The 12,709-nt window shown below is 44.3% G+C and overlaps 1 protein-coding gene across 1 annotated transcript in view; it reads right to left on the reverse strand.

Moving 5' to 3' along the window:
* The window catches only part of MARCHF4 (membrane associated ring-CH-type finger 4), a 105,852-nt gene extending 103,709 nt beyond the window's left edge, over positions 1-2,143 (reverse strand). The window contains exon 1 of the mRNA XM_032847458.1: positions 1,562-2,143. Within this exon, the coding sequence (XP_032703349.1) occupies positions 1,562-2,086 (525 nt within the window). The 5' untranslated portion in view covers positions 2,087-2,143. The remainder of the gene's footprint in view (positions 1-1,561) is intronic.
* Positions 2,144-12,709: the final 10,566 nt, after the last annotated feature.

Genomic DNA, 12,709 nt, shown 5'->3' on the forward strand with positions numbered 1-12,709 from the left:
AAAGTGAGGCCTCACTCTTGCTCTCAGCCAAGCCACTCCACCTTGTGCCCACCAGTGGAAGTGGAGAGAAAGGCTGGATGAAGGGCCCCGAGCAGGTGCCCTGGAACTCCTCACCTAACAAGAGTCCTCAACTCTGGACAGGACTTAATTTGGGACTTCAGTAAGCCTAGTTTCAAGAAGAAGGAACCCAACTCTTAGCTCCTCAGAAACATTTATTCACACTGAGATCTATGTGACCTCCTCTCATGATGCCCAGGCTTCTTGGCCCTAGTCATCTTCTGTCCCTGAAATATGTTGCCCATTCAGAGCAAAGATAAAATGAATGAAAGTATCAGCTAAGCCTGTCCCTCACAGAGCAAGCCTTCAGCAAGAGCCAGAGCCCCCTTAAGATCACTGGCATGGCATTCTGCTCTGCCCCTTGTTCAGGAAGCACCCAGACATCTTCCCTCTACTTCTGGGAAGCTACTGAAAAAGTGGCTGATGCGACCATGGAACCCCCTTGACCAAGGTGCAATTTAATATTCCTTCTCCAGGATCACTAACTAGATCAGATTTTTTAGATGAGACTTTTCTATCTGGGATTCTGTGGAAAGTGTTGCTATAATTCATGACTCTAGGATAATGTCCACATACTCTCTCCAGCCTCTAGCAGACACTAGATTGGAAGTAGAGCTGGAAGGGCTGGGGTGAGTCTATCTGTGAAAATCTGAACGAACAGGGAAGGGAAGACCTTCAGACTAGTGCATGATTATACTTGGCATCCCTGCCCTGGATGGGGAGGGTTTAAGGGATATTCTAAGTTGAGGTGCTTCAGGTCTGAGAAGGGGAGTAGATATGACAAGATTCCTTACTTCCTTCTCCATATCCCTTAAGCTCGCCCTCAACCTGCTTACCTATTTGCTTTCAACCTAGGAGAAAAAAAAAACTTGAGTCAGCCAAGAAGTGTCTCAGCAAACTAGAGAGTCTTCTTGGGACTAGAATCTCTCCCCATTTCTTCCTCACTGACTAAAATATACTGCTGAGGATGTCAGTGTCATTTGGGAGGGGGTAGCTCAAAGTGAAAGAATAGGGTCAGGCTTGTGTGTCAGTCTATGAGAATAAGGAAAGAGGAGACGATCTCTGCATATTTCCCTCCAAAGAGGGAAGAAGTTTGAATCTAGGACTGAAGATGGGCCGAGGGAAATGCCAGTAACAACAAATCATATGAAAAGATATCTTGGCTTCAAGCATGAATGTACTACCAAGTTCCTTCATTTTATCACTTCTGACTTCTGAATCTTCTATTCTGAAGATGCTTATAGAGTTTTTGGATGGAATCGAAGACACTAACATTGGAGGAAAATGCAAAAACTAGGGTACAACTGAGTAACCAAACAGGCTCTACCAGGTACCAGACACCTTTTGGGCAAACTTAACCATAAGACATCACTGAGGAGCCCTTAAAACATATATTTCTTAAACTAAAGACAGCACAATGGCTCTCCAGGGAAAGCAGGTGAGTAGTAATCTGCAAGATCTGGAGACACCATCAGGCAGCAGGAAAAGGGAAAAAGGGTCTCACCTGTTCTGGCCCCTGGAAGCAGATGCGGCAGAGCGGGGTCCTCATGCCACTGTCCAGGCTGCTTCCCAGTGAGTAGCAATCCTCAGCCTTCCCCTTACAGAAGTCATCTGAGGAGGCACTGCTGAGCAGCGATGTGGGTGGCTCTGTGGCTGGGCCACCCCAGTCATCTTCCACAGAAGAAGGTGGCAAAGGTGGTGGAGGTGGCAGAGGAGTGGTCTCCCTGCCCACCCCTTCTCGAGGACCCCTCCAGCCTGCCCACCCCCCGGCACCCAGAGCCGGAAGGGTGTTGTTGTTGGCCGCCAAACTGGGGGGCTGGGGGTCGCCGTGCATGGGCAGGGGCGCTGGAGGAGGGCGCCGCAGCAGGAAAACCTTCAGGTCATTGAAGAGCATGCGGCAGCGGCACTTGAGGAGACCCTGGTGGCGCAACATCTGGGGAGCCGGGGCCCACGATCCACAGCGGTACCAGGCACAGCAGCAGCAGCTCCACCACCACCACCAGAGCAGCCCACTCAAGGGTATCAGCATGTGCCCAGTGGAAGCAGAGAGCCCAGGAGGGGCAGCCAGAGTCTTTGCAGAGGAAGATAGTAGAATGGTTTGGGGGGGGGGGTTCTATAGCAGAGCTGTGTTATGAAGGGGGAGATCTGCTTTCTCACTGGCTCTTCTTACACCCCCTCAAAGTAGTAAATCAATTGTTCCCAGGACGAAGAACTGTGAGTCACTGATTTTGAACTCTCCCTGGAAAGCCCAACAACAAAAAAGGTTTTCTTGCCTCCCCCCTGCCCCCCCACCAACCTTAGCTTTGCTCAGGTAGTTTCCTCCTTTTTGCCTTTGACTTGGGGGTACTGGCATGGGAAGGGGAGTAAAAAAATTGTTGAGGAAGGGCTCTTTGGGCCTTGAGATCAAGGTCTCTAGTTGTCGGAAAGTTTCCCAGGAGAAGATATTTTCAGTTCTTCTCAGATTCCTAGGCAGTGGGAAATCTCTTTTCTTTTGTATAAAAGGGTGGAGAAGATTATAAATCAAATTTGGAGTGGACTGAGCTGGGCTTAAGGCAAAACAGCTCAGTGAAAAATTGAGCACTGCATGTGCAGAGTGAAAAGATAGTTTTCCTCAGGTATCAGGAGATTGGTTTGGGGGGGGGGTGTTCGGTGGGGAGGAGAGGAGGTTGGGAGAAGTTTTAATTCTCCTGGGCAGAAAACTGGGGCAATTAATCCCCAGAAGCACCAGAGTTGCTTTTAAGAGAGCAGTTGGGGGGGAGGGGGGTGTTGCAGGTGAAATTGGGCAAGGGGCTTGTGCTTTGCCTCTGCAGCCAAAAAAGCTGCACGGAAGAGGGAAAAGCCAATTAGGAGAATAGAAATGGGAAGATAATGGACTGAGGAAGGGGAAAGGGCGGGGGGGGGTGGAGATCCTTTAACCCTCGCAGAGCAGCTTCCTTCCTGAGCATTAAGATCCTGGCTAGAGGAAGGGTGTGTGTAGGGGGGACGGGAGGCCGTTGAGCAGAGAGAAGGGGTAGAGAAAAGGGGCGTGTGGGAAGAGACAGGAGGAAGGAGTAGTTACATGATCTCAGCCCCCAGCCCACCCCTGCGGCAGTCCGTAAATCCGTGGCCCCTTCCCTTTGGCTCCATCAAAGGTCCCTTTGGGCGAGGGGCAAAGGCCAGGAGAAGGGCAGATCCGGGCGGGTGAGTGGCCTTGCCTTCTCTTCCTCTTCCTCTTCTGGGCCGTTGTCGCCCTCCTCCTCTTGCTCCGAGACTGCCCGCGGCCGCCGATGCTGCTGTGGCGGCGGCAGTGAATGCTGGTCGGCGTCCCGGTGTCTCCGGGGCGGGGGCTGCTCCGGCTCGTCCTCTGGCTGCTGCTCGCCCTCCGGCGCGGCCGCGACTCCCGGCTTCATGATCCTCCTCCTCCTCCTCCTTCCCTGGGGGCCGGCTCTGAGCCCCCGCGCCCGGGCAGCGCTGCCATGCAACCAGAGGCGAGGCAGGCGTAGGGGTGGGGGCGGCTGGGGAGTGAGGAGGGGAGGGCAATAAAAAATGAAATAAAACTAGTGGAAGAATAATAATTCGGTTCCCAAATAATCAGGAATGGGTGCTTCTGGAGGGGTGGGGGTGGAGGAGGGCGGCTGCCGGGTCTTCACGGCAGTTCTGCCCTCACTACCCCCACCAAGGGCGGCCTCGGCCGGCTCTCTGCCGCCACCCCCCCGCCCCTCCCTCCTCTCCGCTGCCTCCGGCTGGTTGGGCTCGCTGTTGCTACCTCCTCGCAGATGCAACGAGGTAAGGCTTGTTTGCGGTGCCAGTTGCAGGTGGGGAGGGGGAAACGAAGCAGTGTGGCCGAGGTGGGAGACAGCCAGCACTTGGCTGGGGCTTGGTCCTCGCGACTCCTCAAAGCCGTATATAAATATATCTCTTATAAAAGGCGAGAGGAAGCAAATCAGATTCCAGGCTGCTGCCAGGTGTTGTCTCGTCTTCCGCCGTTGCTCAGCACCCGCCGCCGCGACTGCTGCCCCCCTGGCTCAGTTCCCAAAGGGGTGGTGCTGGAAGGAAGGTGGCGGGGCGGTGAGCTGACCGTCCGAGAAATGGAAACAAGGTTCTTGCCGCGGAGAAGGCTTTCAGCTATCTCCGCCTCGGCCGCTGCCGCGGCCGCCTCTGCTGCATTCAGCACCCCAGGCGAGTGGACAGCTCCCACCCAGACCCCGCGCGTCACGCAAGTAGGGGCCTGACGCAGACGCCGCGGAGGGATGGAGGAGGGAAAGGGGCCAAGAGGAAAAGAGGCTAGGGAGAGAAAGAGAGAGAGAGGAGAAGAGGAGAACTGTTAGAGGGAAGGAGATGGGGAGGGACCAAGGGAAAGGAAAGGAAGGAGGCTAGGGAGGGATTTAGGAAGGAAGGGAGGAGGGAACAAGAAAGGGAGAAAGGCAAGTGGGGTGGAAAGGAGCAATTCAGGGTACATTTTCCCCCAGCTGGAACGTATCAGTGTGGATAGTAAGGTTATAGGGTTTCCTCCCAATGTACACTATCACCAGCCCTCTGAACGCGCATAAACAGAGCCTTCTACATCTCAACCAGAGTCCATTTCCAAGCTCATAAACATTGTAAGCAGATAGAAATCTGCAGGCTTTGGGGAAAAAAAAAAATAAGTTTTGTGACTCTCTAACGAACTCCGGGACTCGGTGGAGACTAAGTCCCTCATGACTAAAAACTCAAGAGAAGAAAATGCTTCAGAGAGGGAGGGAGATGCCAGCCCCATTTTTGCCAGTTTCTTCTAGAAATTCAGTTCCAAAGGGCATGATTTGTTTGTTGCTGTTGTTTGGGTCCATTTTAATCCTCTGTGCCTAGGTCAGTAATGACATGTAATATGTGCTCAATGTATATTTGTTGAATGGAATATGACCACCATTGCCATCATCAAAGTCATCATTGCTCCAGGTATAGACCTCTCCCAACTGTGAGTCATAAGAATCCAGAGAGATATTAACCCTCCTCCTAACCACTATCTCCAGCTTCCCTCCATCCAAGCATTTAACTGAGCCACTGACAAGAGGTCATTTGAAGTGGATTTTAATTTCCTCTTTTATTTCTGTTTCTGACTCATGTCACCCTACCTCATCCTTGTCAAGGAGTTTCTAGTAAATAGTAAGGGGTCCCCAAATGTGAAGAGCAAGAAAAAGAAAACTTAAAGTGGTCTATACAAATAACTCAGTACTTACAGCTGTAGACTTGGGTCATTTAAAACTTAGGTTTGCTTTCTTGCCTTTCTTCATAACCCCTTTCCACCTCAATACACACAGACCACGAGGGTCATAGACATGGACAAGCTATCCCAATGAGTCATCTACAAAGCTGTGGTTAATGCCTTTGGAAATATTGGAGCCATAGACAGAGAAGCATGTAAAATCTCCACACTAAAATATCACTGGCGTGAAGATGAGCCCTATGAATCATAAGAAAACTACCCCTTTGCTGCCATCTCCTTGAATGATTTATTCCTACAAGCTCTAAAGAGCAAGGACCTAAGTCTGGGTCTTGATTAAGCTGGGGTGCCTGCTTGTATGCATCATTCCTCAACACCCACCATGGATGTTGACCCCTGGTCCAAGGTGAGTGGTTGGAAGAGAATACTACAAAAATAACTACAAAAACAACTACAAAATAATATGTATATTACGAATATCAGCACACTCACTCTGCCACAAAAGAGAATTTCTTTGTTATAAAAATCCATCTGCTCTCAAGGAAAATTCTCTGTGCACCACATTACCCTGTGCCTGATTCTGACATTGCACAAATAATGATCTCATCATGTATTCATCTCCCTCTATAAGACACAGAGCTCTTTGAAGGCAGGGACCAGTATTTATGTTTGCAACTTCAGCATATAAACATAGTGCCTAAACCTTACTGGGTGATCAAGAAAATGAATGCTAAATGAAAGAAGGGCCTTTTTGCTTCAGTGAAGCGACCCTATTTCTCCCCTTCAACCAAAACAGATTCATGTGAGTGCTCTCAGACATGACTGAATATCTACTTTACCTAAAATTGAACTTCAGGGTCTTGTAAAATGCTAATCCTCATAAAATACTAGTTTCAAGTATGTCGTGCAAGTAAATTGGGGTAGAAGATAGAAGAGCCATACAAAACCTGTATTCAGAGTTATAGAAAGTGGTGAGATCCATAAGACTGTCTTTCCCAACCTTTCCGCTGAAAGGAAGAAGATTCCTAGAAACAGGAGGCTGCTATGCACAGGGAGCAACAACAGGGCTGTCTTCAGAAAGACTGGAAGGCTTGAGGGCTCTATTTTGAATATAATGTAAATCCTGAAAAGCACCTCAGTGAGTGTCTCCTAATGCTGTTGATAAAACAAAAGTTGTGAGCCCCAAGAGTAAAAGCCACAGTGAAGGAAATGTAAAATTCAATGGGTCTCCATTCAAGTATTCAAAAAATACTTACTGAACGCCAACACCAATGGTAGGCAAGGCATTGTGTTGGAAGATGGCAACACAAGAATGGATTGGTTGGAATCTCATCCTCAAGAGTCTAGTAGTATAAATATGTACATAATCATAATATAAAGTACAAAATAATAAATGCTATAAAGGTGTAAGAAGTTTGGGGAGTGTTTAAAATAAGGAGGTAACTATGTTTATGGCTTAGCGAAGGTGGGGAGAAGTGAAGATACCACATCTCCAAGAAAGCCCTTTTCAAAAAGTGACATTTGAACTGAATTAAGGTATAAGTTAAGATATAAGAGGAGGGGATGCTGAGTACTTTAGTTCTTCCATTTGACTGGAGCATAGGTGCTTGAAATTAAGCAGCTAGAAGATAAGTCTGAAAGGTAGGCTGGAGCCAGATCATAGAAGGTCCTGAATGCCAATCTGGGAGAAGATTTACTCATTGACCAGTTATTTGTTTTAATGGTTTTAAAGATTTGGAGCTGAAGGTAAGGGCGGTAATAAACTTTATCACTGAGCAGGTTAATTAACTGGATGTGATTTCATTGCTAACAGGTGAGAAGCAATCAATATTTTTCATTTCATGCCAGAAAGTTCTCAGCTCCTTAATAGATTTAGTCTTTTAAATGAGGTTGTTTTTCAAATATATTTCATTACATACAGAGATGCTGGGGTCATATGAATTAGAAGAGTAGAAGAATGAGAGGCTCCAAGGAATAGTCTTTAGGAATAAATACCAGGAAATGAAGATTTCAGAAAAGACTTATGGAAGTCATTGCACTTGCTTCTTTAAACAGGGGAGTCCTAAAGTGATCTCATACTAACTGCTATTGTTTCTTCTTTATCTAGACAGATAGTACTAAAGCTAGAAGACATTTTACAGAGACTGAAAAGAAAACAAAACAAAAACAAAAAAGAGGTCCAGAAAGATTAGGTGGCTCTGTGCCCAAGATCCCACAGCAAAGTAAGTGTCAGAAAAGAGCTCAAACTTCTACATCTTCTGATCTTCAGTGTAGTTTTCTTTCTACTATATCAGTTGGGTATCTTCAAACATATAGTTCGTCAAGAATAATTGCAGAATTAAAGTTATGCATGTTAAAAGTTAGCTACCATGTACTGAGCCACATGCCTTTCTCATATATACTTAGAAATATCTGTGCATTTATTAAAAATAGAAATTATTAGGTGCCACCTAGGTCTACTGAATATGAATTTCTTGAGGAGAACCTGGGAAAATGCATTTTAATCAATGCCTTATCAAAGTGATTATTTTATTTTATTTTAAGATTTTATTTATTTATTTGACAGAGAGAGAGAGATAACAAATAGGCAGAGAGGCAGGCAGAGAGAGGGGGAAGCAGGCTCCCTGCTGAGCAGAGAGCCCTATGCAGGACTCGATCTCAGGACGCTGAGGTCATGACCTGAGCTGAAGGCAGAGGCTCTAATCCACGGAGCCACCCAGGGCCCCATAATTTTTTTATTTTAAAAACTTGTTAGGTAGTGGGTATTTTCCTTATTTGGGGGGTGAGAAAACCGAGGCTCAGAATAACTAAGTCTAATATTATACAGCTGGTGAATACCAAAGCTGAGATTGTAACACTGTCTCTCAACCTAAAGTCTATGTCTTCTTATGATGCCACAGTTCCTTTTTTTTTTTTTTTTTTTTTAATTTTATTTTTTATAAACATATATTTTTTTTCCCCAGGGGTACAGGTCTGTGAATCGCCAGGTTTACACACTTCCCCACACTCATCATAGCACATACCCTCCCCAATGTCCATAATAACCCCATCCCCCCCACTCCCCTCCCGCCAGCAACCCTCAGTTTGTTTTGTGAGATTAAGAGTCACTTATGGTTTATCTCCCTCCCAATCCCATCTTGCTTCATTTACTCTTCTCCTACCCCCTTAACCCCCCATGTTGCATCTCCTCTCCCTCATATCAGGGAGATCATATGATAGTTGTCTTTCTCCGATTGACTTATTTCGCTAAGCATGATACCCTCTAGTTCCATCCACGTCGTCGCAAATGGCAAGATTTCATTTCTTTTGATGGCTGCATAGTATTCCATTGTGTATATATACCACATCTTCTTTATCCATTCGTCTGTTGATGGACATCTAGGTTCTTTCCATAGTTTGGCTATTGTAGACATTGCTGCTATAAACATTCGGGTGCATGTGCCCCTTCGGATCACTACGTTTGTATCTTTGGGGTAAATACCCAGCAGTGCAATTGCTGGGTCATAGGGTAGTTCTATTTTCAACATTTTGAGGAACCTCCATGCTGTTTTCCAGAGTGGTTGCACCAGCTTGCATTCCCACCAACAGTGTAGGAGGGTTCCCCTTTCTCCGCATCCTCGCCAGCATCTGTCATTCCCTGACTTGTTAATTTTAGCCATTCTGACTGGCGTGAGGTGGTATCTCATTGTGGTTTTGATTTGTATTTCCCTGATGCCGAGTGATATGGAACACTTTTTCATGTGTCTGTTGGCCATCTGGATGTCTTCTTTGCAGAAATGTCTGTTCATGTCTTCTGCCCATTTCTTGATTGGATTATTCGTTCTTTGGGGGTTGAGTTTGCTAAGTTCTTTATAGATTCTGGAGACTAGCCCTTTATCTGATATGTCGTTTGCAAATATCTTCTCCCATTCTGTCAGTTGTCTTTTGGTTTTGTGAACTGTTTCCTTTGCTGTGCAAAAGCTTTTGATCTTGATAAAATCCCAATAGTTCATTTTTGCCCTTGCTTCCCTTGCCTTTGGCGATGTTCCTAGGAAGATGTTGCTGCGGCTGAGGTCGAAGAGGTTGCTGCCTGTGTTCTCCTCAAGGATTCTGATGGATTCCTTTCTCACATTGAGGTCCTTCATCCATTTTGAGTCTATTTTCGTGTGTGGTGTAAGGAAGTGATCCAATTTCATTTTTCTGCATGTGGCTGTCCAATTTTCCCAACACCATTTATTGAAGAGGCTGTCTTTTTTCCATTGGACATTCTTTCCTGCTTTGTCGAAGATTAGTTGACCATAGAGTTGAGGGTCTATTTCTGGGCTCTCTATTCTGTTCCATTGATCTATGTGTCTGTTTTTGTGCCAGTACCATGCTGTCTTGATGATGACAGCTTTGTAGTAGAGCTTGAAGTCTGGAATTGTGATGCCACCGACTTTGGCTTTCTTTTTCAATATTCCTTTGGCTATTCGAGGTCTTTTCTGGTTCCATATAAATTTTAGGATTATTTGTTCCATTTCTTTGAAAAAAATGGATGGTACTTTGATAGGAATTGCATTAAATGTGTAGATTGCTTTAGGTAGCATAGACATTTTCACAATATTTATTCTTCCAATCCAGGAGCATGGACCATTTTTCCATTTCTTTGTGTCTTCCTCAATTTCTTTCATGAGTACTTTATAGTTTTCTGTGTATAGATTCTTAGTCTCTTTGGTTAGGTTTATTCCTAGGTATCTTATAGTTTTGGGTGCAATTGTAAATGGGATGGACTCCTTAATTTCTCTTTCTTCTGTTTTGTTGTTTGTGTAGAGAAATGCGACTGATTTCTGTGCATTGATTTTATATCCTGACACTTTACTGAATTCCTGTACCAGTTCTAGCAGTTTTGGAGTGGAGTCTTTTGGGTTTTCCACATATAGTATCATATCATCTGCGAAGAGTGATAGTTTGACTTCTTCTTTGCCGATTTGGATGCCTTTAATTTCTTTTTGTTGTCTGATTGCTGAGGCTAGGACTTCTAGTACTATGTTGAATAGCAGTGGTGATAACGGACATCCCTGCCGTGTTCCTGACCTTAGCGGAAATGCTTTCAGTTTTTCTCCATTGAGAATGATATTTGCGATGGGTTTTTCATAGATGGCTTTGATAATATTGAGGTATGTGCCCTCTATCCCTACACTTTGAAGAGTTTTGATCAGGAAGGGATGCTGTACTTTGTCAAATGCTTTTTCAGCATCTATGGAGAGTATCATATGGTTCTTGTTCTTTCTTTTATTAATGTGTTGTATCACATTGATTGATTTGCGGATGTTGAACCAACCTTGCAGCCCTGGAATAAATCCCACTTGGTCATGGTGAATAATCCTTTTAATGTACTGTTGAATTCTATTGGCTAGTATTTTGGTGAGAATTTTTGCATCTGTGTTCATCAAGGATATTGGTCTGTAGTTCTCTTTTTTGATGGGATCCTTGTCTGGTTTTGGGATCAAGGTGATGCTGGCCTCATAAAATGAGTTTGGAAGGTTTCCTTCCATTTCTATATTTTGGAACAGTTTCAGGAGAATAGGAATTAGTTCTTCCTTAAATGTTTGGTAGAATTCCCCCGGGAAGCCGTCTGGCCCTGGGCTTTTGTTTGTTTGGAGATTTTTGATGACTGTTTCAATCTCTTTACTGGTTATGGGTCTGTTCAGGCTTTCTATTTCTTCCTGGTTCAGTTGTGGTAATTTATATGTCTCTAGGAATGCATCCATTTCTTCCAGATTGTCAAATTGGTTGGCATAGAGGTGCTCATAATATGTTCTTATGATTGTCTGTATTTCTTTGGTGTTAGTTGTGATCTCTCCTCTTTCATTCATGATTCTATTGATTTGGGTCCTTTCTCTTTTCTTTTTGATAAGTCTGGCCAGGGGTTTATCAATCTTATTAATTCTTTCAAAGAACCAGCTCCTAGTTTCATTGATTTGTTCTATTGTTTTTTTGGTTTCTATTTCATTGATTTCTGCTCTGATCTTTATGATTTCTCTTCTCCTGCTGGGTTTAGGGTTTCTTTCTTGTTCTTTCTCCAGCTCCTTTAAGTGTAGGGTTAGGTTGTGTACCTGAGACCTTTCTTGTTTCTTGAGAAAGGCTTGTACCGCTATATATTTTCCTCTCAGGACTGCCTTTGTTGTGTCCCACAGATTTTGAACCGTTGTGTTTTCATTATCATTTGTTTCCATGAATTTTTTCAATTCTTCTTTAATTTCCTGGTTGACCCATTCATTCTTTAGAAGGATGCTGTTTAGTCTCCATGTATTTGGGTTCTTTCCAAATTTCCTCTTGTGATTGAGTTCTAGCTTCAGAGCATTGTGGTCTGAAAATATGCAGGGAATGATCCCAATCTTTTGATACTGGTTGAGACCTGATTTAGGACCGAGGATGTGATCTATTCTGGAGAATGTTCCATGGGCACTAGAGAAGAATGTGTATTCTGTTGCTTTGGGATGAAATGTTCTGAATATATCTGTGATATCCATCTGGTCCAGTGTGTCATTTAAGGCCTTTATTTCCTTGTTGATCTTTTGCTTGGATGATCTGTCCATTTCAGTGAGGGGAGTGTTAAAGTCCCCTACTATTATTGTATTATTGTTGATGTGTTTCTTTGATTTTGTTATTAATTGGTTTATATAGTTGGCTGCTCCCACGTTAGGGGCATAGATATTTAAAATTGTTAGATCTTCTTGTTGGACAGATCCTTTGAGTATGATATAGTGTCCTTCCTCATCTCTTATTATAGTCTTTGGCTTAAAATCTAATTGATCTGATATAAGGATTGCCACTCCTGCTTTCTTCTGATGTCCATTAGCATGGTAAATTCTTTTCCACCCCCTCACTTTAAATCTGAAGGTGTCTTCGGGTTTCAAATGAGTTTCTTGTAGGCAACATATAGATGGGTTTTGTTTTTTTATCCATTCTGATACCCTGTGTCTTTTGATTGGGGCATTTAGCCCATTTACATTCAGGGTAACTATTGAGAGATATGAATTTAGTGCCATTGTATTGCCTGTAATGTGACTGTTTTTGTATATTGTTTCTGTTCCTTTCTGATCTACTACTTTTAGGCTCTCTCTTTGCTTAGAGGACCCCTTTCAATATTTCCTGTAGAGCTGGTTTGGTGTTTGCAAATTCTTTCAGTTTTTGTTTGTCCTGGAAGCTTTTAATCTCTCCTTCTATTTTCAATGATAGCCTAGCTGGATATAGTATTCTTGGCTGCATGTTTTTCTCGTTTAGTACTCTGAATATATCATGCCAGCTCTTTCTGGCCTGCCAGGTCTCTGTGGATAAGTCTGCTGCCAATCTAATATTTTTACCATTGTATGTTACAGACTTCTTCTCCCGGGCTGCTTTCAGGATTTTCTCTTTGTCACTAAGACTTGTAAATTTGACTATTAGGTGACGGGGTGTGGACCTATTCTTATTGATTTTGAGGGGGGTTCTCTGAACCTCCTGGATTTTGAT

The sequence above is a fragment of the Lontra canadensis genome, unplaced genomic scaffold, assembly GCF_010015895.1.
Source record: "Lontra canadensis isolate GAN:19392208 unplaced genomic scaffold, GSC_riverotter_1.0 scaffold188, whole genome shotgun sequence".
In the NCBI taxonomy this organism is placed as follows: Eukaryota; Metazoa; Chordata; class Mammalia; order Carnivora; family Mustelidae; genus Lontra; species Lontra canadensis.